At 34.1% G+C, this 27,123-nt stretch overlaps 1 protein-coding gene and 1 long non-coding RNA gene across 5 annotated transcripts in view; both read left to right on the forward strand.

The window, feature by feature from the left end:
* The window catches only part of LOC126975527 (uncharacterized), a 169,522-nt gene that overhangs the window by 17,644 nt on the left and 124,755 nt on the right, over positions 1 to 27,123 (forward strand). The window lies entirely within an intron of this gene.
* On the forward strand, positions 4,132 to 16,285 carry LOC126975501 (arrestin domain-containing protein 17-like). 3 transcript variants are annotated; one of them, XM_050823429.1, is made up of 8 exons: positions 4,132 to 4,231; positions 4,319 to 4,486; positions 5,278 to 5,433; positions 6,137 to 6,345; positions 7,279 to 7,461; positions 8,264 to 8,449; positions 10,119 to 10,856; positions 11,278 to 16,285. In XM_050823429.1, exons 2-8 carry the CDS (start codon positions 4,372 to 4,374, stop codon positions 11,335 to 11,337), a joined length of 1,647 nt encoding a protein of 548 aa, XP_050679386.1. In that variant the 5' UTR covers positions 4,132 to 4,231; positions 4,319 to 4,371; the 3' UTR covers positions 11,338 to 16,285. The 3 variants fall into 3 exon arrangements, with proteins under 3 accessions (XP_050679386.1, XP_050679385.1, XP_050679387.1); XM_050823428.1 differs by lacking the exon at positions 4,132 to 4,231 and having other exon boundaries at positions 4,238 to 4,486; XM_050823430.1 differs by lacking the exons at positions 4,132 to 4,231; positions 5,278 to 5,433 and having other exon boundaries at positions 4,238 to 4,486.

A 27,123-nucleotide genomic window follows, 5' to 3' on the forward strand; every position in this document is an offset into this window, starting at 1 on the left:
TACTATACTCCAGAAAGTGTTTCCTACACGCCATGTTCAATACAGCTATTAAAAACTAGTGCTAGATATGGTGCTATGACGTCAATAACAGAACTTATTATTTTTACAGATATGCCCCATATATCAGCAGTTTTTTTCATTTCTAAGGATCTGAAAGTTTTAATTATTTCTGCTGGGCTAACAACACTGAATTTGAAATTTTGTTTACATTCCTTAACATTTTCCAAAAGAAGTGACTCGGCAACACTGATGGAGGAGACAAGGGTGCTTGAGATGGAAACTGGAATGTCAGAAAAAAAATTCTCAAAAGCAGAAGCTACTTCCTGCTCAGAGTGGATTTTTGTATTGTTTATTATTAGATTATATTCAAACTTGCAGTCTTTCGCTCTTCCAGATTCCCAGTTAATTTAATTTTAACTTTCCAAGTCATTTTTATTTTATTTGAAGCATTTTTAATTATTTCTCTAATATGCATTGACTTAGCAATAGTACATACTTTCTTAAATAATTTTGAATATTTTTTCACATATACAAGGAAAGATACATCATGATTACATGATGATCTCTCACTATATAGTTCATATAACCGTTGTCTGCTCCTATGAATACCAGCTGTTGCCCAGTTGTTAAATGACAAGAGACCACCCGAGTTGGTAGGTATTACGTTACAAGTTAGATATTAGACATTTGTATTAATTGATAATATTATTGGTTGTAGGTACAGTTACAACGGCAAAGAGAAATTAAACACTACGTTCAAGAGACGGGAGTGCCATAGAAAAAATGATAAAAGGGGAAAAAATTATTATCTCCTAAACTACGCAAAATCATAGAACATACATAGGGGTGATACGGATACTCATCACCATGAGGCTTTCAAATTTTAGTTTTGGACGTCAACTTCTCGACCAACCTGTATATATTATTAGTTAAATAACGATAAAAATTATGGTTGGTTCCAACCCTATATTTATTACCTATATTGGCAGCTCTGATATTACGTCATTAGTTGATTATGTTGGTATCAAAATTTAGTACATCACAATACAAGCGACATTTCTCATTATTTTGTATGGCACTCCCGTCTCTTGAACGTAGTGTTTAAATCAAAGAGTACAATAATATATAGGGAAAAGAGAGGTCTCTCTACGCACTATGAGCTGTCTATTTGAAAACTAGCGCCATCTGGAGATTGGCCCCGAAAATAACTATATATAAGCTTGAAATTATAAAATTCATTTTTAATGTTGTGACGCAATTAAATAACTAACTCTACTTTTAAATGTAGGTATTGCAATTTTAGTTATAATAAATGTTGAAATTGCGCGTAGAGTTAGTTATTAAATTGTGTCACAACATAGAACATAGAGGATAGATTTAATGGTATAAATATGCAAAATGGAACACGAGAGCTACATACATGCGCAAACGCTAGAAGTAGCCGCCATTTTATGACCAGTGGGCAGTGACACAACTAAAGAAAAGTTGAAAGGTTTCAAAGAGAGTGACAGCTGACAAATCTTTCATTTTCGGGCCAACTAACAGACGGTAGACCAGGGGTGGGACAGTCGCCTTATAGAGACGTTTTCAGAAAACTGTAGTGCCATCTGATAGTTGGCCCCAAAATTAAAGCTTTGTCAGCTGTCACTCGCTTTGAAACCTGCCCACTGGTCATAAAATGGCGGCTACTCTCGTGTTTTCCATTGTGCATATTTTTGTATTGAAATCAAAGTGTAAGTGCGTCGAGTCGAGCCTTGTTTTCCTCCGGCTTTGCTGTTGCGAATTCACTCCAAAAATCTCCTTATTCTGTGAATTTCTACTTTTTGTGATAGGGACACTTTTGTTTGTGGAATTTATGAACTTTGGTGTAGTGCCGAGACGTTGTGCTTTCGGTTGTGCGCTCCGTGGTAAGTAAAATATTTTCTTAAATCTTAACAGTATAGTTTATTGACTAATCTTGCGATAAATAAAGTATCATATAAGGTTTGTTCTACTACCGCTCCGTAGATTGAATTTGCAATCATGGTTAAAACTATTATATACCGGTTTTCTGTATCTTGCCCCAAAGATTAAACTCCAATCCCCTTATGTCAGACTTCAGACTTTCCCTAACTTATATGGTTTAATAATAATTGACAGCTGTGCTGGCTTCTGACACCATTTTTATCAAGAAAGAAAAGAAAAAATCTAATACTAGCCCAATGGTCATAACACTAGGTTATCACAATTTATCTGATGGCTTTAATAGTCACTCAATTTATTTAATAATGTTATTTATTATTTTCAGAGATTCCAATGCATCGTTTCCCAGATGCTGTCAAATTTCCTGAGCAGTTTAAAACTTGGGTCATTCTTGTTGGTGGAAACCCTTAAACATCTGATTTTGATTTTGAGAATTTGTGATATACACTTTTCTGACAGACACAGCAATCGTAATCAACGGCTAAGCACATAGGCAGTTCCGTTGCTTCATCTGCCTGGTAAGTCCCCTAATTTAACACATATTGAGTTAATATTCGATTCTATTCCTTATTCTGTCAGATTTAGTCACACCACTAAGAATCTTTGTTGAGTTGATGGTTTTTTTGAAGGTATATTGTATCATTCTGGAAACACCTGATTTTCTTACACAGTTGTGATTACAAAATTCAATGGTTGCATTTCTAGCTGAAACTGGTTCATTATCAATGATAATCATTTAATAATGAAACAAAATCTTTACATATTCACATTATTTTTCAGGACAACTACAGAGTCAAGTAGTCTTAGGACAAGCGTCATCCACACAACATTTACTGCCTACAATAATACAGCAAGACTGTTCAGGTAAATAATTTTTAAAACTTATTTACAATGTCGTAAAGGTTACTATAACATAAGTGACATTCTTAATGATACCACAGAAATGGCATGGAGCGGCCACCCTCAGGGTATTAAATAATAAATTTTATTGTATGATTTAACATTGTAACCATATTTTTATGCAAAAAATGAAGCCCGCTGAGTATCTTATGCCCTTACTTCTCAGGTCTGAGGTATACTTTTTCCAATATGTAGTATTGACTTTCTGTAAGTGATATTATATCCCATTTCGAATAAAATATTCAGAAAGAATATAAAGGCAAACTCAATTGCTGATAAAAATCTGTCAAAATTTAGCCTAGAAATGGGCATTGACAATTTGATTTTGTTCTGCTTTTAATCCCATGTCTTTTGAGCCAAATGTCTTTTTTGATGAAGGTTGCATTGGTACCTGATTGAGAACAGCTAATGTCCGTGTGGGAATGAAATTTTGAATATATTTTTATTCATTACTAGCTGACCCGACAGACGTCGTGCTGTACATATTAAATTCTTCTTCTTATCAAAACCTTTACTGGACTTCCACAAAAAATTCAAGACCGAAATTAGCCAAATCGATCCAGCCATTCTCAAGTTTTAGCAAGACTAACGAACAGCAATCCTTTTTTATATATATATACTTTAAGACTGAATCCCTTTTCATATTGTCCATTTATTTAATACCATATAATACATATATTATACTATACAATTTGTAAATTAAACATTCTTTCACAGATCTATTGGCTCCACAGTGCACAAAGATTAAGCATCTTCAAGCAGAAATATCACGCTTGCGAAAAAAAGGACAATTTTTCAAAGCAAGGTTAAAAGGTGGTGCAGATCGATCAATCGAATTTTGTCCGGAAAATTAACATATTATGTGGGTGAAGACGAAACAAAGACAGCTGCCCAACAATATTATGATAAACATAAACATTTTAAAAATAAAAAGTAATATGCAAACATTGCTTTTTATTTCTCTCACCCAATAACTTCAATTACTCATACCAACACTACTAAATCCTATCCTTTATGTTCTATGTTGTGGCAAAATTAAATAACTAACTCTACGCGCAATTTCAACATGCAAAAAATTGCAATACCTACATTTAAAGTAGAGTTAGTTATTTAATTGCGTCACAACATTGAAAATGAATTTCATAATTTCGAGCTAATATATAGTTATTTTCGGGGCCAATATTCAGATGGCGCTAGTTTTCAAAAAGACAGCTCTTAATGCGTAGAGAGGGCTCTCTTTTCCCTATATATTATTATACTCTTTGCGGCAGACGGCACTACAGTCTTCTAAAAACGTCACTTTAAGGCGTTTGTCCCACCCCTGGGTTAAATTCTCTTTGCCTAAACTATATTTAGCAGTTTTACTGTAGTGAGTACTTAGTCACTACTTTCTATTTTTAAATACTTTCAAAGTTTCAATTCAATACGAATAACCTTTAATCCGTAATAATATTAGGAGGACAAGCTGGCGACTAAAGGACGCTGATTCAATTTAACTGACTAATCAGTATGGGTTTTAATGATGGACAAATTATTTTAAATAGTACCAATGGAACATATTTCCCCGGTCAAACAGTACAAGCTAGATTAGTTTTTCAACAAGATAAAGTAAAGAAATTTCGAGGTGTGTATAAGCACTTAACTTACAATTTATATGATGAATAAATTTGGTACAGGTGCCAGACGAACTTCATTTCCTTGACCCTATGACCTACCCCTTGACCTATATTGTTTCAAATTACCTGTAAAGTTATGATAAAATTAATTATTCATTGACGAGAATAATTGCAGTGGCCAGTGACTACTTAGTTTTAAGACACTACAAGATGTGGTCCTTGGTTAGTTAATTATAACTACCTATCTATTGATAATAATGAGTATTTACTAGATTTCTTCCACCTGGTATGATGCACTAACTTTTGATGTAAGAAATTGGCTAACTACTATAGTATATTTTGGGCTTCAAATCCCCATTGGGGTGACTGATGAGGACTCTCACAAGGTTTTCAACAGTTTAAACAGTATTCAAAACTGACAGATTGGCACAACAATAGCAGAAAGTTTTCAGAAGTGGATATACTTTATGAAAATGAGCAGATATTGATATCAACTAATGCAGAAAAAATTGTATTTGTTTATCTCAACTTACCTGATAAAATAATACATTTTTATGTTAGGTTCATAAAGTTTCACTTTGAGAAAAATCTGTGATCTTATGTCTAATAATTCACAATAGGCTGAATACTAATTGATTGAATATTTGAGGCATATCTTTTTAGTATTAAAAACCAATTACATAGGTAACTAACTAACTCCCTAGAGAAAAATAAACTTGATTCTCTAAAATAGGATTTTAAACTTTTTATCTGAGAAAAGTGTGGAAGATATTAATATTTTTAAAAAACAATGTTTCAGGTATTTATGCCAAGATAAAGGGCAAGTGTAAAGTTCATTGGACAACATCTCACACTCGGAAGGGTAGGGATGGACATTCAGAGACATATCATGTAACACATGAGTCTCACGAGGAGTACATTAATCAAAAAGTCTATCTTGTAGGTGGTGAATCTGGTGTGTTCTTTTGTTATTCTTTACATATTGTAATAGGGGACTGGCTGGGTATAGTATTGTATGGTATAATTTTAAGTGTTTTCGGGTTTAGTTATATGATAGGTATATTAAGATAAAAAAAATAATAATATTATAATAGTAGCACTGAGCTTATCTCAAGAATTCATAACAGATTAAAGTTAATGTTGATAAATAATTTAAGTGTTGTGGAGTTTTTGTAGTGGATTTTCATAGATTTATTTGTTTACTGGGTAATTTTGCCTTTAATAAAAACTTATTATTATTATTATAGATGTATTAGGTACATGGAAATATAAGGCAGAGATTTAAAGAGCGTGCTTAGACTCTGCTCAGACTTTACTTACATAAAACTTAGCTGAGTGTAAGCTTAGCATAATCTTTGATATTGCTTTTTAACCAACTTCAAAAAGGAGGATGTTATCAATTCGAACAGTATTTTTTTTTATGTATGTACACCTATTACTCTGAGATTTATGATCCGATTTATGTTATTCTTCTTTTGTTTGATGCAATATAGATGCCATTTGGTCCCATAAATTTTACATAGTTTGGACCAGTTGTTTTCATTTTATAAACATTTATATGAATAAACAAAATTTTTGTCTACCTAGATGACATAATTGTTCTATGTTGTATAGAGGACAATTAGGATAGGAATTAATTTTTTAAAATTAAATTGCAGGTGAACATGAAATAGGAGCAGGCAATCATGACTATTCATTTCAATTTATGCTGCCACATAATATACCATCTTCTTTTGAAGGCTCCTATGGACACATTAGATATTCATTACAGGTGGTGGTTGACCGTGCCTTTAAGCTTGATCAGGAGTTAACTGAGACAATAAGGGTGGTTGTGCCTATTGATTTGAATATTGAACCTTATTGCAAAGTAAGTTACATGATGTCATTGACAGAACCTTTCCTTGTTGTTGATATCAATAGAAGTTAGTCCGTTTATTGAACAAATGGAATTATAATTTTCATTAAACTATTGTTAATAGAGTTTATTTTTTTGTCCCTATGGTGACTTTCATATATATTTTAGGGTCTGTAGCAAGTGATACAAAAGATTAAAGATTTCCTAAAATTTAACAGGTTACTTGGTTATTATTAACCCTATTTTCCATACTATGGCATATCAGGACAATCAAATTTATTATGTCTAGTGTTTGGTTAAAGACTCCTAGCTTAATATGTCTGTTGGTGGATGAGTCATTACCTCGTAAAAATCTGCTGGCACATGATGTAGCAGAATAGAACAAATACTGGATAAATCAAAAGATTTTAAACTGAAAATCACTCAAAGTCGATAGATAATGATAATATTATGATATGATAATGACTTGATAGATTTGACCATTTTCCTATATTGCAAAAAGTAAGCTTTCTCTTCGAAGTTTATTACTAATAATGTCAATGCAACCATTTATAAAGGGTATATGTCTATACATATAAATAAAATTGGAGTGTCTGTTTGTAATATGTAAATAACCGTTTTTTACAACATGTATATGAATATATATACCGTACATACACCAAAATAACATTTTTTTTTACAATTTTTGTCTGTCTGTTTGTTCCGGCTTATGTCTGAAATGGCTGGACCGATTTTGATGGGACTTTTATTGGCAGGTAGCTGATGTAATAAGGAGTAACTTACGCTACGTTTATTTTAGAAAAAAAAAATAATAATGTTGCAATGTCCAAGAAATGGTAACTCTAAAAATAATTTATATGGCAAAACAATGTTTGCCGGGTCAGTTAGTTGAAAATAAAATAAATCAATCACAAACTAATCATTGGACCAAAACATAACTTTCAGGAGCCAATGCAATTTGAGTTTCAAGACTCATACTGTTGTTGTTGCATGTCTTCGGGATCAGCAGAAACTGTGGTGAAGCTACCAGTGTCAGGCTACTGCCCTGGGCAGATCATACCTGTAGAGGTAGCTAGTCAGAACTCTGGCTCTGTAGAGATTGATAATATTAAGCTGATTATTAAAAAGGTAAGTTTATGGAATTGAAACATATGTAATGCCAATACTTATATTGACAACAATATAATTGTCCATTTTAAATGTATGTCTACAAAGATTAATTGTAATTCTTGTCATTTTTTTTTTAAATTATTAATTCAAGATTATAAATGACTTAATATGTTATGGCTACCATAACAAATTTCATGAAAAGAAATCTGCCAAACATAATACACATACATAATGTGGTTTGTCGGCAGCAGTTCTTGAGTAACATTAATGCTACTTAAATAAAACTCAACCTTATGTTACAATATTAAACATTGTTTAAAAACCATTTTGCTGGTATTGTGAAATTGTAATTTTTTTTAAATATGGCTGTTAAGTAACCAATGACAGTCCTTTCTACTCTTTTACATGGTGGACAGTTTTACATTTTTTAATGGTGATATTGAGATATGGTTTGAAAAAGTATTTCTCAAAATCTCACTTAAATAGTAAAAATACAATTCATAAACCTAATTGTATTAATCAAGCAGTGTTCAATTTCTAATACTACATTATAACTATATATTTTATTTAAACCTGTTGGCATTATTGTTTAATATTTTACATAAAACAGTGTCAAGAAACTTGTGATATCAAAGTATCTTTTTCTCTAGCAGAGATTCAATCTATAACCCTTAATAGGCAGGAATACAGACTATTATGGCAAATGGTTTGTCATTGTTATAACACAAAGCTGTCACCTGATGATAAATCTGCTGCATCCTAAAAAAATTATAGTTATATTATGCAAATAAATAAAAAAAAAAAATGTTTAATTTTTTAGCATATAACATTCCGTGCCACCACTAATCCAGACGAAAAGCATACGGAGGATGTCATAGCTGAGATAAAAAAGGGCCCGGTGCCAGAAAACACAAGCAGAAACTGGAATGTGGAGATGGCTGTACCAGATGTGGATATATTGAATGTGTCTGCCTGCCGTTACATTGATGTGGACTATGAATTTGTTGTGAGTAATGTATTTCAATATATTATTTATTTATGAGATCTGTACTTTAATTATTTAATATTTTACTAAGACTACTGCTGATCTGTCTGTCAGTGTGCTGTATCTCATAAACAAAGTTTGTATCACTATAACAACAAATAATTAGATTCCATTATGTTGAAATCTAAAATCATTGAAATGCAAGTAAAAAGTTACATACTCAGGTTATATTTCTAAGCATTTTAAAATCGCCATTTTGACTATAATAATATCTAAACAATTATCTAATACTAGCTGACCCGGCAAACATTGTTTTGCCATATAAATTGTATTGATCTTTTTCGATTGTATTGATTTTTTTTATTGATTTGTTATTCTGGTGTGTAAGCTATATTATTGTAAAGTTTCATCAAAATCTATTCAGTAGATTTTGCGTTAAAGAAGTTCAAACATACATCCAGACATACAAACTTTCACATTTATAATATTAGTAGGATTATTGTTAAATCTCATTTCAAACCAAGAAATTTTGTTTCTAAAGTGAATCCTGGGATATGGTTACGGGGAGAAGGAATCAAGGGACCGATGAACTTGTAGATTACATAATACATATACATTTAAGAGCATTGTGATATAGGAACCTGTTAATATTCTTACTGTTTCGAAAGTAAGTCTCCTTTTGCTTAAGCTAAAATTTTGATGTCTTAAGAATGTTTACTAATTATATGAATCATATGATGAGATTTTTTAATGATAAGTAGACATGAAATAACTATGATGCAGTGTCACTCAAAATTCTTGAAATCTCAAAGTTCTGATCAAACTTAGATTCTATTCTATTCTATTCTTTTTAGTGGCTTCTGTGGAAAGGGCACCACAACTCGCCAATGTCACGTTTCAGTAGACCACCAAGCTCAGAGTGTGTCATTTGATCAGTGTTAACGAATTTACACGTGATTATGGTAATGAACGGTGCACAGATTAAAAACAGATTTATTTTCTTATTATACCTGAAACAAATATACATGCTGTTGGATTATAATGGACAAACACTGATAATATTACTTATATAAAACATTTATTGTGTTAGTTATAACTTAATATTATTTTGTTTAAAATATTTACAAAAGGAGTGAAAAAGATTGTTAGCCCAATTATTTGACATTGTGTGAATCGATTTTTTTTTGTTCCAAAATAAATTGATAATATTACCTAAAAAGGTTCTATTACAATATTATCTGTGTCTTTCTGTTGTTTAGTGTTCAACAATCTCTAGACATTTATTATATTTAAAGTCAAAGCTATTCTACGGTGTGTCTAACAGATAGATCATATTCATCTGGAAGATTTAGATTATATGATGACACATAAGTGACATCTGACAAAAGTTGTGTTCCTGTACACTTCAGTTTATGTTGTGGCTAACGACATTTTAGTTAAACACAAGCTAAACACTGTTTTGTAATAAAAAAATTAAACTCCATTTTAGACGTCAAAGACAGGTCGTGTATACTGTCTAAAAAAGCATGTCTTAGCCATGTTTAAATAATTTTATGTGAAAACAACATAACTGATTTAACTTAAATAGCAATTTATGTTAAAATTTCGTCCTGATATCTTTGAATACATACCCAATAGTTATGTACCATACCTAAATAGTCTTTAAGAATATCATTTTGTTTGTGGGCAGGTCAAAGTGTGCCCTGGTGGATGTCACAGTGACACAGAAGGTTCTAGACGATTGGTGATCGGTACTGTCCCACTGGTAGGATACCAGGACAATGTTCCCAATCCTCAACAGGATCAGATGCCTATGATAACAGTTACCAATGTTACTCAGGGCCTACCATCTTACCCTAGCTCAACACCCTATCCTATCCCCAATAATCCAATACCTGGAGGTAATCCACAATATCCTGGAGCAAACCCACAATATCCTGTGGGAAATTCATACCCAACTTCTCAAACATATCCTGGGACTGTGCCTAATTCGCCTTACCCCACTAATCAACAAAATACTGGAATTAACTCTTCTTATCCTGGGCCCATTCTGTCTTCTCCAGGGGCAATGTCATCCATCAATAACACATCCAATCCTAGCATGAATCCTCCATATCCTAATGTAACTCCATATCCAACTGAGCGGTCTCCATTTTTATCAAACACTCCTTTTGCACCTACAACTCCAGTTCACCCCCCCTATCCTGTTCAAAGTTCCCCTTATCCCAGTAATATGCAACACACAAGTCCCTATCCAGTTAGTTCTACTCCGGAACATCCTCCTTACCCGACTACAAATACACCAAGTTCATTCCCCAATAATCCAGCTTCTCCCTATCCACCGCAAGCCAGTCCCAACATGGGCACAGGATTAAAAGCAGGAACAATTGGATTTATATCACCTTTGGCTTCTCAAGGGCCAGTATCTGTAAGTATTCAAACTGCATATACTTATAACAAAAATACTTTCCACCAACATGTTTACTGCCTCAAATTCATGCCTGTGCACCATCTGGGTGCCTTATGTTACATTGGAGTTAATGGTAACTTTATAAAATATATAAGTACTGTACAACACAAAGTAACATGTACTTACCATTCAAAATACACGTCATCACATAGATGTATTGAAAAAATGATAAATAACCAAAACGATCCGTAGATGGATAGAGAAATGGAGAATATTATAAATCTGGGATCGCCAATTTAATCTTCTTGAAGCTTCATAATATTACTTTTGATGGCTTTTAATCATTTTTCAAGTCGGCATAGCCACTCCTTTAATTAAATAAACTAAATTAGGAACCGAGTTCGTCACGAGTGGTAAATTTTTACTTTGAATGTTTCAGCCGGCAGCACCCAACCCGTACCAGTCAGCTAGCGCCCCGCCAGATTCACCTGATAAGTAGATAAAATCAGTAACCGAATTATTTACTACTATTTGTGTGCGATAACTTACCGCTGCGTAATTACTATGCAAGAGAGATTACGTGAATATTTCTATGTAGCTTTTTACTTTTTAGATAAGTTTATAATAAACTATTATTATTGTGTAAGAAATAACTGTATCCAAACCTAATCGAAAAAAAAATTACAGAGACAATTAAATCCAAAAAACTATATACCTTTTAACCAGTTACGAAAAGTCTGATTCCGCAAATATTTTATTACATGCCATAGCAGTCAGTAAATATACTTCTTACCTACCAGATAACAATAACTCGTTATACACTTATTGATTACGTAGTTGTATCTGACTCAATAATTCAAGTTCGCTACTATTTATAAAATATTTTTATACCCGAAAGGATTATTCTCGAATGATATCGAAGAGTGTCACAATAAAATAAAGAACAATCAAGTTGTTTACAAAACAGTACTTACTATAAAAATATTGAGTATATTTTCATAGTATGTGGAATTTATTACGTAAATGTATTATTAAAATATTCGTTATTTAATACAAATTAAAACAGGGGAATATACAATTTAAAAAAAGTCTCAATTAATAAATTTTTGACATTGTTAAATGTCAAATACACAATAAATAGTATTATCATGTTTTTATTACAGTATATTACAGATGTTTATCGTTTATAACATTTTTAAACTATTTATTCTTAGCTATAGTGCTTTGAAGTCAGGTGCCATTTATGCGTATTTTAATATTTTACTAGGTTACTTATTCTCATTGGATTTTATGCATGTTTTTATAATGCCAGTATATTAATGTTATTAGGTCCATAAGATAGATTGTATACATGTATTTTAAAAAGCACAAATATAGTTACTCTATAGAGAATGTATTTGTTGTAAACGGGTTAAATATTTTGGAGAATAACTTTGAAACCCCATGGACCAAGTCTCTCTAAAACACTGGTAAAAGTCACAAATAGATTCCGCTTTTCAACCGTTAATGTACAGTAAACCCCTCACTTTTGTCCTTATAACACGCACATATTAATGTAATATATGGATTTTATCAAAAAAATACCTATTTATATTGATTGATACATGAATTTTTGTAGGAACCACCGGTCTTTACGTGCCACGAAGTATTTTTCTATGTAGATGAATTAGTTATATGAACGTTATATAAGTGAAATTGCTAGAAACTGTCATAACCATAATGTTAACACCAGCAACAGACATAAACTTATAATGCCTATTACTCGGCAAGTTTTTTGTGGGGCAATGTATGTGCTTTTACAACAAGATCCCAGACAATGTTCAAAACAAATGTATTACGAAATTCAAAGGAATTGTTAAAAAACTTAATGATATCACAGATTGGGATTGAAGCGACCCCCTGAGGCTTTAAATTATAAATCATTTGTGCGATAATAATGTAACAATTTTTTATGAAAAAAAAAAGAAGCTCCCTGTGTTTGTTGCTTCCGTTCTTATCAGGTCTGAGGCATACTTTTTTGAATGAATAGTAGTTTTTGACTTTCAATAAGTGATATCTATTTTGACTAAAAATATTGAATTTGAACTATATAATAGTTAAAATTTATAGATTCTTATACTTACTTACTCTTTTCACTAATAAACATAAAGGAAAATGACTGATTATCAACATTTTGTACTTTATTATATAATTATATATTTTTCAATTTTAATATTTTTTTACATTTTTGAACACTTACTTAAATGATGGTGCCATTGAAATAAAATACAGAAGAATTGTTATTCAATGTTTGTAATATGGATTAAAATATTTATACTAGTCCTAAGTACATTTTGGTTCGGTAATTAATTGAAGACTATTCTAAATAATTGTAAAGACTAGTCAATGTACAAGTCACTGGCTGATAATTATTACACACAGATTATAGTGTGTTGTGACTTATATTCACAATAGTATTGAGACAATAGACTTATACTAGCGTATAGACTACATGATAATGCGTGGCCAATTTTGATTTGTCAATGTGTGTGTTAGCTAGTTGCATAATATTCAAAATACTCAGGAGCTGATGTCAAGTGTATCTGTCTCTTTACTTGTCAATCAATAGTTATTTATGCAACTGTTGTGTAATAAGGGGTATTAAAACACGAGTGTGGATTTATCTCACGAGGCCAAGCCGAGTGTGATAATAGTATCACATGAGTGTTTTAATACCTAATTATCAACAGTTGCATACAAGACTTTATCTACACCCATAATATGAATCCTCTATAAAAGATACTGAAACTGTTAGCTAGTAGTAACCTAATATCATCCATTACTGATTATATACAAATAAACTAAGTATTAATGAAAGAATTATTTATTTTAGTAGTAATTTACATTTTGTATAGTGCAATAATTAAAATTCACTTGAATATTATGTTCTTTTGCAGCGTTTAAAATGAATCGCTCATTTTTTGTAAACAAAACAATAAAAATATCGAAGAAAAATGGCGGGGATTCGAATAACCTACTTTTATTTACGGCGCGCGGCGTTCTGGTAGTGTGGAACGCGCGTAAACGAAAATGTTCTTTTTTTTTGAAATTCATACAGAGACCACGCATCGAGCAATAAGAATGTGGTTGTCTGATAAAAACTCTTTGAGCATGAAGGGATTGAAAAAAAAATAGGAGTGTTGTTATGATATTCAGTACAACATTACAACACTCGTTTGGATGATGTAATGGTTATTAGAACATTGGGTGTTTTAATGTTGGCAAGAAGCTAACTCTTTCAGAATCTTTAATAGAGGATTTAAAGCATGGGTGTAGATAAATCAGTTACAGTTACAATAGATTGGCTAACCTATGCTATCTCGCAGAATATCTATTTCTATACATATTATATTGACAACTTTTTTGTGTTTGAAGTTATCATGTGATATTTGAAGTGAAACTTCTTTAGGCGCGGTGAACCGACACCAGGTTGAGTCATAAACAAGTTAACATCAAGGACGTGTAAAAGAATAAAGACTCCGCGCCGTGTTATCAACCTTTATGCTAGTGTGTGTGCAGTTACGGGGGATACCAGATAACAGAAATTATGTCCCGTTATTAGTCATAGTAATATATAGCCACATTATTTTTAACTCCGATTTTTTTATTTCTGTTAGATTGTTTTCTTAAATAAAAAGATATATCGCTGGCATAGTATGAGTAAATAAATAAATTACATAAAAAAACAACAAATAACACCTTGAAAGTAAGGATTGGGGGTTTGATTTCTGTGCCCATGTCGTGTTTGTAGTATCTTTGTTTTAACTGATATAAAAATAACGTACATATTTTACGTAACATTTCTTATTTTAATTCTTAAATACATTACATATACAAAATTCATTCTTAAATTCGTTTGTTTGTCACTGACGTGGTTTCAAATAAGTAAATTTTTAGAAAACAAATAACTATGTGCTTTATATTATGATTTGGTTGTTAATTAAATACACAAGTGATGGAAATTTTGACAGAGTACCGGATCCCCCACCATTCCAGTAGCTCTGCATTGCATGCGATTTAATGTTTAGAACTGATACTGGGATGTACTAGTTCAATGATGAGAGCGATACTCGTATTAGTGTTCCACACTACTTTAAAAAAATGTTGGTAAAGACAGACTTGTTATCATAAATCATTGCATCTTAAAACACATAATGATTTATGTACTTAGAATACCATTTAATGGATTACCCTATTTTTCGGGTAAAGTCCCCGCTTATTTTCCGGTCACACCGGATGTTATTTTCACGCGTAGCGGAGGTTTTGTGTCCCAAAAATCTAATTATTTTGGATTATGATAAGACCATAAAATAGTGTGATAAAAACTAAATTCTATATGTGAAAGGTAATTCCAGGCAGCATTTTAAAATAATTTATTGCGACATAAACTGATCCGTCACAGACGATGGCGGAAGTCATAATGGCGGTTGATCGGCTTACTTTAGTGTGTGTGCGTGGGGCTGTGGATTTACACGTTAACTGGCTTGTTTTGATGCTTCACAGTTATGTTAGAGGTGACACGGAGTCCTTATTTTTTACTCGTCCGTGGTTAACATTAATATATTAGCTAAAGCTATGAGCTTGCAGCGTTCCTTTTGGTTAGCAATCAAATAATTTAATTATTAATTATAAAGTAGTAGTTTAATATAATATGTAAACTATTGTTTTTTTAGTGTTTTACATTTCTATCAGCGTGTCCCTATGACAGTCCGTTTTTTTGTTAAAAGCTTTTTAATAACTTGAAGGAAGGATTTGATTTAGTACTTCGTTTGAAATATAACTTTTTAACAATTGTTCCACCATAAGTGTGTATCAACTGAGGTATCTTTTTGTATTATTTCCACCAGATCGGACAGCTGTTCTAGCCGTTTTAGGAAATCTATTGTGATAAATCCTTATACTTTAACGATATAATGAATACTTATTGCTTAATATTATACCTAGTTGTAATTTGAAAGTACCGTCAAACGGATAATTATTTTAAGTACCCTGGGTATGCAAACATCATCTAATTTTGAGATTTTTTTTTTGTTATTTTATTCCATACTGTTAATATTTAAATTATATTTGCTTCTTTTATGTATCCTTATAAGTTTAATTTGTTTAATATTAATCTCACGGCTTTGCTTTTGTTGGTCAAATGTAGCTCCTTATGCCGGCTCCATATGCGCGACGTAAAAGCCCGGGATAGCCGCGAACTGTGAGTAAATTTTCACGGCTTTATGTCTTGAATAAAGTATTTCATTGGTTAGATAGTTCACACAATCCGAGGAGAGGTGTGTAGAGCCGGCTTATTTTTAAAACCAACATGCTGCTAAGTTTTACATAATTGAATAAAAATGTTATTAGTATTTTATAAGGTTACCTATTCATAATTTTATATTTTGCATAATAAATGATATAATTTTCGAAGTTATTTTATTTGTGATGGCTCACACCAAACGGGTGTATGGTGTTTGGCCCCAGGTTCCAAACAATTTTACTGAGGGTACAATACAGTGAGTAAAATAAAATATGAATGGCGATTCGGCCCACATCCCTTCCTATTTAAACACCAACACCACAATGAATAGGTCATATCGAAAACAGTTACATTGTCTCATGAACGTAGTGAAATTTAGCATAACATTCTACTTCATTTTATGGAGGTATACGTGACTAGTGGACTGGATTATAAGTTATCAAACTCGTCACGCTAACGGCCGTTCCCAATATTCTGTCTATATCCGGTTGTGGCCTACTTGAGATAAAAATCGTAACTATCGTTGACTTTTCTATCCCAATAAACTTATCGACGGAAACTAACCTTATCCGTACACGCTGTCTGTCACTGGGAGGACGTATAGCTTTCCAGCGATAGAAATTTGTATGGAAATTGCAATTCAAGTGTCCCAATATAAGGCGATAAGAATGACTTATCGGGTATAATGGGACAGCTAATTACTGGCAGTAGAAGGTAGTAATTTATCTCTTGATAGTATATTGGGAACGGCCGTAAGACCCTCATGGGAGTGAATCGCAGCACTGAGAGAAAGGTTAAAGTAAACGCCTTTTAATGCTGCCTCAGAATCAGAAATCAACGTTTTAGTGTAAAAATATATTAAATGTCGCTCTCTTCTTCTCCAAAAATAGGTACTTACTTAGATTTTTTTAAACTAATTGCTTTAGATAATTTATAGTCGAGATAGAGCCTCTCGCTGTTACACAACCCATAAAAACAGGCCAGATTAATTACTTTAGTGTGCATGACAGCTTCGTCTTACGTACCTACGTGCGTGCGTAAGTAATAATACCCGTGCTGAAAATGACACGACACGCGACAGATTCGCCTTGTGGCCGGACGTGAGTTTTATTTTCTTTATTTATCAGTACACTGATTTCATTTAATGTTATTTACGAAAGAGAAGAATTTAGTTATATCGTAAACTTTTTTGAAGTGAGTGTTTGTTGTAAGTGTAACTTCTTTTTGAAGCAGTGAAAATACTATTCGTTTAAATATTTAAAACTGTTTGTGTTATTATTTTACACGTTGAACAGCCACAGCAAAACTAGGCAGTAACCGGTTTCTATTAAAGAGGCTTACGGATTTGTATTAACTCGTTTCGAGTTCGTAATTCGAAAAGTGCTGAAAACGAAATAGTTCGGGAACTGCGCCTTTTTAGGACAGAAATGTCTGATATACGTCAGGAGTTTGTCAACTTTAATGTTCAAATGGAAAGGTTGTTAACATCTGTGGACGGCCTTACAAAACGCGGGGAGTGCATAGAAAATAAGGCAAGTGTGTGTCTGTGCTGGAGAACAAATATGCATCAAACAACGTAACTGATCTTGTCGATACGGTCGAGAGGCTCAAATTTGATTTGAAGGACCGCGAGCAGGAACTTCGATATTGTTGTTTCATTTTAAGGCGGGCCCTGTGCTTCCCCGGGGCGTAAAAATAATAGGGTAGTCCCAGGCCCTAGGGTGTTGTAAGAGGCGACTACGGGCTTATTGAAAGTGGGAGAGTCATGCTACCGTCTTTTGACGTCAGCACAATCCCAGCCAGACTCGTCCGGGTAACCTACCACACTCGCACAGAATACCGGCGTAAAGTAGCGGCCTAGTGCCGCTATGTTTCGCATAGGTTAGTGTCGAGGACCGGAGGCCATGAGGCGCTTGCACAGATCCCCTCCGCAGAAATCGTAGTCTTGGGTGATTTCAACGGGCACAATGCCGAATGGCTTGGATCACGTACCACAGACTACGCAGGGCGATCTGTGCATAATTTTGCATTGGCGTATGGTCTGTCCTAATTGGTTGAGTCGCCAACGCGACTCCCGGATGTGGACAGCCACATGCCGTCCTTATTGGATCTTCTGCTGACTACACATCCCGATATTTACCAGGTCTCTGTCGACGCCCCTCTCGGAACGTCCGATGCGCTCCTTTTTTGCATCCCTTCCCTTGGGGCAAGGTTTGTTTCCCTCCGGATGATCCTAGTGCCTGCGCCGTTGCAGTAGCCGATGTGATACTGCAGGGCATGGATATTTTTATACCAAGCTCTGTAGTACCTATCTATCTAATGACCTTGGAGAATAAGCAAAACTGGAAATGTAAAAAATGCATAGAATCAAACTCATCGAATATAGAAAATTATAATAATATACTCAATAGCGTACCTGCCAGTCAATCAAAAAGTTTTGAAATATCAACTCCAACAAGTAATCCCTATAAGAACGTAACAATAAGAAGAAAAGTACCAGTAATCCAATGAAATATTACCAGATTTAGACAATTCTATTTTATCTTTAGAATCTGAACCTACAACCAGTTTAATCGATTGTTCAACAGTGCAAATAAGTGAATTTAATGAACTTAAACAACTATTTTTTGAAATGAAAATGAGATGAAAGCGAATCTCGAATTAGCACTGACAGAAATAAAAGAGCTTAAAATGAAAATAGAAAAAGATAATTATAATCAGCCTGCTACTATCTCAATTATATCCACAATGACACGATTAGCCCTATAACTACAGAATACTATGAATCAGTTCCAAACACGTCAAACATAAATTCTCAGTCCCGTACATGTAAAACTTACCCACAAACAAAAGTATTCAATACAGTGACGGATCAAAAGAAAATACATATATTTGGAACGCAGCGATGTATTGGAATAGGCTCTCAGCTTACACACAGGTTGTCTACATCTCTCAATTATTCCATATCAGCTAATATCAAGCCTCATGCTCCGAGTGATGAAGTATTAAAACTGCTACAAGCTAAATACAAACTCCTCGGATATCGTTATAATTTGCGTTGGAGAAAATGACCACTGTCCGACACAAACTTTGTCAGAATTTAATACTACTACTATAAATAGAATAAGTGCGCGGAGTGCCTGTAGTGTTATAGTAGTAGGTGCATCGCATAATAAATATCTATATTATAATCTTAATACAGAGATTAACCACTTGTGTTCTCGCTTTAAAAATTGTACCTTTATAAAATACTAGTGGACCCAACAGACGTTGTCCTGTACACATGTTTTAAATTTGAAAAATCGGTCCAGCCGTTAGGAGCAGTTCACTAACATACACATGAGCAGGAGAATTATATTATATGGGCGGAATTGAGAATCTAAACCAATCTCAAATTCACTGAAACAAACAAAAAAGTCATCAAAATCAGTCCAGCCGTAAACGGGCACAATGCCTCCTAAAGGAGGTAGTTTAATTGTGAATCTAAACCATTTTCGAATCCACCTGAAGACACACACCAATCTCAAATTCACTGGAACACACAAAAATATCATCAAAATCGGTCCAACCGTTTAGGAGGTAGTTCAATTGTGAATCTAAACCATTCTCGAATCCACCTGAATACACACAGAAAGTTTCATTAGAATCGGTTCAGCCGTCTAGGAGGAGTTCAGTGACATACACACGCACACAAGAATTATATATATAAAGATAACAAAGGTAATTACAGTACACTGTGTGATAAATTACTGCTTGTATAGTATGTTAATAGGTGCAGCAGGGTTAACAAAATGTACAAAGCACAATTTCCATGAGTAGTTTACCCGTGAGTAATTTGAGTAACGCTAGCAACGACCGTATTGTAGACCGAATTCCGCCGCAAACACAAACAAGACCGAATTTAAATTGTTTTCGTTCCTAACAAGAAAAAAAAACTAAATTCATTTTCCGTATTTCATCAAAATATAGCAAGTATATTAAGTAAAATAGAAATTTTTGAAATAACGTTGGAAGAATTGTGTAAAGCGCAGATTTATCCCAAAGTAATATGTTTGTCCGAAACATTTTGAATTAAGGGTCAGGAACATTACCTTAATTTAAAAAACTATTATTTAGCATCGAGTTTTAGTAAAAATAAACCAAGGGGGGGCGTGTGTATACTTCTTAAAAATGATTTATTGTTTAAAAACATAGCTCTCACCGATTACACATTAGAAAACAAGTTTGAATGCTGTGGAGTAGAAGTAGTAGGATACGATATTATAGTTATTTGTATTTATCGGACTCCTGACTCTGATGTGAACTTTTTCCTTACCCAATTAAATTTATTGTTACATAAAATCTGTGAAAAATATTATAAGAAAAAAATTATAGTAACAGGTGACTTAATATTGATCTATTGCAACAAAGTAAACATTCGAATTAGTTTAGAGATTTAGCAAAAACGTATAATCTTACATTTCACATAGATGGTCCAACACGAGCTCAGTCCTGTTTAGATCAAATATTAAGTAATATAAATAGAGTAAAAGCGCAGTTGCTACCTTTACACCTCTCAGACCATGACACAGCACAATTTATTAGTTTCAAAATATCTGACACAAAACGAAAATCGAATAAAAATGCTATTACGGGGCTAATATACAAAAGAGACTACTGTTCACGACAGATCGCTTGATCGTTGTGATTAGTTCTATAAGTTCATCATAGGTGGCGGTATGTAAAATTTGTTAGTTCTTAAAACGCACTATTAATAATTTTCGCAAAATGTCTAATATGTAAAATAATTATAGTTCAATTACTAATAAAATTTTTGATAGTACAAGTCTGGTTTAATTAGCTAAACCCCTCAGTGCTTTTACCGCGAATCGGGAGGGGTAGTTATAGTGTTCCCTAAAGGATCACTTTTCGTTCATTGGTCCTTCGAGCCGGATCAGACGGTATATCGTACTAGTAAGGGGCAGTGGATCGCTGTCGAAAGTACGCGCACAGTGCATAGTGCAAGTGAAGAAGTAGTACAACAGCCAAGCAGTTTATCCATTGGGCGGAAAAGTAAACCAGTCAAGGGCGGAGGAGCAGTACAACCGGGGCAGCGAGAGGAGCAGCCTTTGGCGGAGAACCAGTGCAACTTGGGTGGTGAGAGCAGCAGCCTAGGGCGGAGTAGTAGCCATGGGCGGACAAGCAGTGCAACTTGGGCGGTGACAGCAGCAGCCTAGGGCGGCGAAGCAGTGTGACTTGGGCGGTGATAGCAGCAGCTTAGGGCGGAGTAGAAGTACGAACTGGGCGGCGCAAAAGGCGGCCTAGGTCGGATCAAAGCAGCCAGGACAGTTGAGTAATAATCGCAGGGTGGAGTTCATCATTCTTGGATATAGTGAGTGAGTGTTGTGAAACGTGAGTACAATGAATCTTTAACAAATATTTAATTGAAACATTAGGGTGATATTTTAATCAAGCAATTTTGAACTTTATTTATATGAACACTTACTTTGAAACTTTAGACTTGTGCCTTTCAAGAATATTTTGTTCTTAAGATATAACAAATAAGATTATATTTGGACTTATTAAATTTCTGAAAATAAAAGTTCAACATAGAATTTAAAGTGATTAACTTGTGTGCATGTTAGACTTAGAACCTTGTATGCACAATTGATTTTTAGTACTACTTTATTTAGAAACACTTGCAGAATTTTAAAGTTTAATACGACAAAAGACTTTGTATTTTAGTGACTTTGATCATAAAATATTGAACTTAATTTTATAAAGTTAAGATTTTGTAACTGAGTTAAAGGTTGAGTGTGATTTTTAAAGAGTATAGTTATACCTAATTAAGAGCAGTTATACAATATACTCTACTACTGTTGGTTATAAATTTAAAGTTTTTTTATTAAATATATTTATTCGTATTAGTTATTTAGTAGTAAAATGGAGGGTTCCGTAAATATATTAAAAAATTTGCAAAATGTCATTAACAAAGGGTTAGTTAATTTCAAAAAAAGTCCAAAGGATAGAATAACCAGAGAGTATATTGAAACAAAACAAAAATTGCTTGAAAAAGATTGGGAAAGGTTTTCGGAGACTAGTTCTAAATTATATGAAAGTTTCGAATTTGATGTTGTAGAAAAAAAGGTACGTGAAAAATACGATACTACAGAGGATATTTATGTCACTTATAAAAGTTTATTGAAGTCTACGTTTTGTAAATTTAATGTAGTAAAAGAATCTAGTTCTAATAGGCCAACTTCTAATTCACTGGTTAAGTTACCAAAAATTTGTATTCCTTTCCTACCTTTTCCGGAAAGTATTCCGAATGACAACGTTTTCTAATCTTTTTAAGTCGTTGGTGCATAAAAATGACACCTTGGACAATGTGCAAAAATTGCACTATTTAAAAAGTCACTTGACTGGTGAAGCAGAGCAATTGATAACCAATCACTGAAGCAAATTATGATCAGTGTTGGGAACTATTAGTTAAGAGATACAGCAATAAAAGGTATTTGTGTAATTGTATTCTACAGAGATTGTTTGGTATAAAACGAATGAATGTCGAATCCGCTGCATCTTTAAAAGAACTTTTAGACACAACATGTGATTGTTTAAATGCACTGAAAAATTTGAATATTGATGTTAGTTCATGGGACGTTATTATCATACATATAATTACATTTAAGTTAGATTCTGAAACACGAAAGCAATGGGAGTTGAATATAACAAATAATAATTCTCAGAGTGAATTGCCATCTTTTGAACAATTTAAAGGTTTTATTGAGAACCGCTTTCGTGCGTTAGAGTGTGTAGAACCAAAAAGAACATTAGGGTATCAGGCGAATATTATAGCAGCCCACAAGCCACGAGCGTTGATAGCATCGAGTCCAAACGTAAGTTGCGAGTTTTGCACAGAAGCACATAAGCTCTGTTTTTGCAAAAGATTTGCTAAACAAACTTACGAAAAAAGGCGCGATTTTGTAGCAAAAAATAAAATATGCTTTAATTGTCTGGGCAGCAATCATATAGTGTATGAATGCAAGAAGCCTACTACATGTAGACTTTGTCAAAGGCGGCATCATTCTTTACTACATCCTTCAGGAGAGGCTGTTCGTAAAGATTCTAACACTATGAAGAAACATGATAACGATAGTACTAATTCGCCTATTAGTACTGATCCCATAGTTTCATGCTTTTCTACAGATAAGGTTTCGAAACCAAGACAGGTTTTATTAGCCACAGCGCTAATAAAAGCTGAGTCAAGTATGGGCCAATACCTAACTGTTCGCGCTTTACTTGACCAAGGGTCACAGGCCTGTTTTATAACAGAGGCCACAGTTCAACTTTTAAGACTGAAGAAGGTCCCAATTACGGGCTCTGTCTCTGGTCTAGGACATACGTCAACCATGATTAAACACATGGTACATTTAACGATTAAATCACGGTTAAATTCAGAATACATCCTAAGACTGAATGCTTATGTATTAAAAAGTATTACTGCTTGCTTACCAGAGAAAGATCTTAGTTCAAATAAGTTAAGTTTAAGCGGTCGTAGTCTTGCAGACCCTGAATTCAACACACCCAATAAGATAAATGTCCTATTGGGTGCTGACGCTTACGCTAGTATTATTCAGGAAGGTATATTGAAAAATCCATCGGGAACTCTAATCGCCCAGAACACTACCTTCGGTTGGGTACTATCAGGGGTTGTCGATTCTGAAAGTGACAGATCAAACAATATAAGAGCAATGCATTTACATATTCAAGATGAAGACGACGATATGTTGAAAAGGTTTTGGGAAATAGAAGAGCAACATAGTACAAAGAAGTTACTCTCACCAGAAGAAATGAAATGTGAAGAGTTTTATACTAAAACCACAACGAGGGATGCTTGTGGCAGATATATAGTAAAGTTACCGTTTCGTGACGAAGATCCTCCTTGCACAGCTGGAAATTCACGTGCAATAGCTGAAAAAAGATTTAAATCATTAGAGAGAAAATTAGAAAAGAACAAGGATTTGAAAGAAAAATATACCGAAGTTATAAATGAATACTTGCAGTTAGGACATATGAGAAAGGTTAAAGACAATGACAACAAAAGGAATGAAGCAGTATATTTACCTCATCACGCTGTCATAAGAGACGATAAAAGTACGACCAAGGTGCGTGTGGTGTTCAACGCATCTGAGAAAAATAGCAATGGAGTATCTTTGAATGATACTCTAATGATTGGACCCACGTTGCAAGCAGATCTTAGACACACTGTTTTAAGATGGAGATTACATCCTATTGGATTAGTAGCGGACATTATTAAGATGTACCGTCAAGTCCTTATATCAGAGGATGATGCAATGTTTCAGCGGATCCTTTGGCGCGATAGTCCTGATAAAAATATTCAAGATTTTGAACTTATTACTGTTACCTTTGGAACAGCATCTGCGCCACACCAAGCAGTTAGGACGCTACATCAAGTTGCATATGACGAGGGAGCAAATTATCCTCTCGCCTGAGATAAAATTTTAAATTGTTTTAATATGGATGATTTAATGACAGGGTCAGAAAGTGTTGATGAGGGTGTTCGAATTTACTCGGAAATAAAAACATTATTAGGAAAGGGCGGATTTTCATTACAAAAATGGAACAGTAATAATATGGAAATATTAGAAAGGATAAGATCAATTCAAAGAAATTAAAACATAGAACAAACCCTACTTGATACGCACATAACAAATGAAAAAGAAGATTTAACCATTACGCAAGATAGTACAATAAAAATCTTAGGACTTACCTGGAATCGCAACGAAGACAGCTTCCAATACTCGGTGAATCTCTCGAAGTCTTCGTCTGCACCTGTAACTAAAAGAACAATTATTTCTAAGATAGCTCGTTTGTTCGACCCATTAGGCTGGTTAGCGCCTAGTGTGGTTGTGGCTAAGGTTTTTATACAAAAGTTGTGGCTGGCAGGAGTAGGTTGGGATGACAACCTCAATATAGAATTAGTAAAGGAATGGGATACTTATCGTGAACAGTTGTCACTACCAACCAGGGTGCAGATTCCTCGATGGCTTGGTACAAGATTGCAAGATAAGCTGGAGCTTCATGGTTTTAGTGACGCGTCCAAAACTGCTTATGCGGCCGTAGTTTACATCCGAAGTATTGATCCAGAAGGCAAAGTACACGTCTCGTTGCTAGTTGCAAAAACTAGAGTTGCACCCGTTAAACAAATTAGCATCCCACGCTTAGAATTATGCGGTGCGCTACTTGTATCGAAACTTCTTTCAGAAGCAGCAACCGTATTAAATATTTCTAAAAATAATATTAGAGCTTGGACCGATTCCACAGTGGTGTTAGCTTGGATAAACAGTAATCCAAGTAAATGGAAAACGTTTGTAGCCAATCGCACATCAGAGATTTTGTCTTTAACAGAACCGTGTCAATGGTTTCATATTTCGACAAAAGAAAACCCAGCAGATTGTGCTTCAAGAGGGATATTACCAAATATGCTAATGGATAGTCGGATATGGTTTTCAGGACCATCGTTTCTCAAGGAGAAATCCATAGTATACAAAAGGGTTAAAGAAGTGAACACAGATTTGGAAGAAAGTGTTAAGGCGTTTGCTGTTGCTGTAGTACCTGAATCAGATACTACAATTTTTGAGCGATTTTCTTCTTTACAAAGATTAATAAGGGTTATTGCATACTGTCGACGATTTTTAAAGGGTTATCGTGAGAGAGCAAATAAAAAACAATATTTACAAGGGTTTGAATTGGAAGAATCATTAGAATGTTGCATTAAGAAAACACAAATGGATATATTTACAAAAGAATATTTACAATTACAGAACAAGTGTTATATAGAAACGAATAATAGTAAATTAAAATCACTTTGTCCTTACCTTGATCCTAGGGGTATAATTAGAAGTCGAGGTAGACTTGAAATGTCACAACTAGAAGATCGAACGAAACATCCAATTGTTTTACCCAAATCTAGTCATTTAACTCACTTGATAATTGCCAACGCTCATATCAAAACTTTACATGGAGGACCTCAGTTAATGATTAATTATTTGAGAACAGGGTATTGGATTATAGGGATAAGAAATATAGTCAAGCAGCACGTAAGAAAATGCGTTAAATGTGTAAGACAAAGAGCCAGCACCCAGTCTCCATTAATGCGTTCCCTGCCAACAGTTCGCTGCACACCAGCGAGACCATTTTTGCACAGTGGTGTGGATTATGCTGGTCCGATAAATATAAGGACAACCAAGGGCCGAGGCCACCATTCGTACAAAGGCTTCATATGTTTATTCATTTGTATGGCAACTCGTGCAATTCACTTAGAAGTTGTAAGTGACATGAGCACGCAAGCGTTTCTAGCTGCCTTCAGGCGTTTCATTTCAAGGCGAGGTAACTGTGCAAAGCTTTGGAGTGACAATGGTACGACCTTTGTAGGAGCTTCCCGAGAGCTTCAGTCTGTTCTTTCGTCAATGGGTGAACAGTTAGAAGCAAATGGTACTGAGTGGCATTTCATTCCTCCGCACAGCCCTAACTTTGGAGGACTTTGGGAAGCCGGAGTGAAATCCACGAAGTTGCATCTGAAGCGAGTTATTGGAGAATCTACACTCACATATGAAGAAATGAGTACTTTTCTTGCGCAAGTAGAAGCTTGCTTAAATTCGAGGCCAATCACGGTTGATACATCAGACCCTAACGATCCTACAACGCCGGGTCATTTTTTAATCGGCGGACCTTTGATTAGTGTACCTGATGCCCGTAATTACTTGGACTCTAATGTGAGTTCTTTAACAAGGTGGCAATTTATTCAAAGAATGCTACAGACTTTTTGGGATCGCTGGTCAAAGGAATATTTAACGGGTTTAATGAACCGGTATAAATGGAAGGCCAGAATTCCTGAACTGAATATAGGTGATATAGTCCTTATAAAAGAGGATGGTCTTCCACCAACGCGGTGGATGATGGGTAAAATTATAGACAAACATCCAGGTCATGATCAGATTACTA

The sequence above is a fragment of the Leptidea sinapis genome, chromosome 36 (assembly GCF_905404315.1).
Source record: "Leptidea sinapis chromosome 36, ilLepSina1.1, whole genome shotgun sequence".
In the NCBI taxonomy this organism is placed as follows: Eukaryota; Metazoa; Arthropoda; class Insecta; order Lepidoptera; family Pieridae; genus Leptidea; species Leptidea sinapis.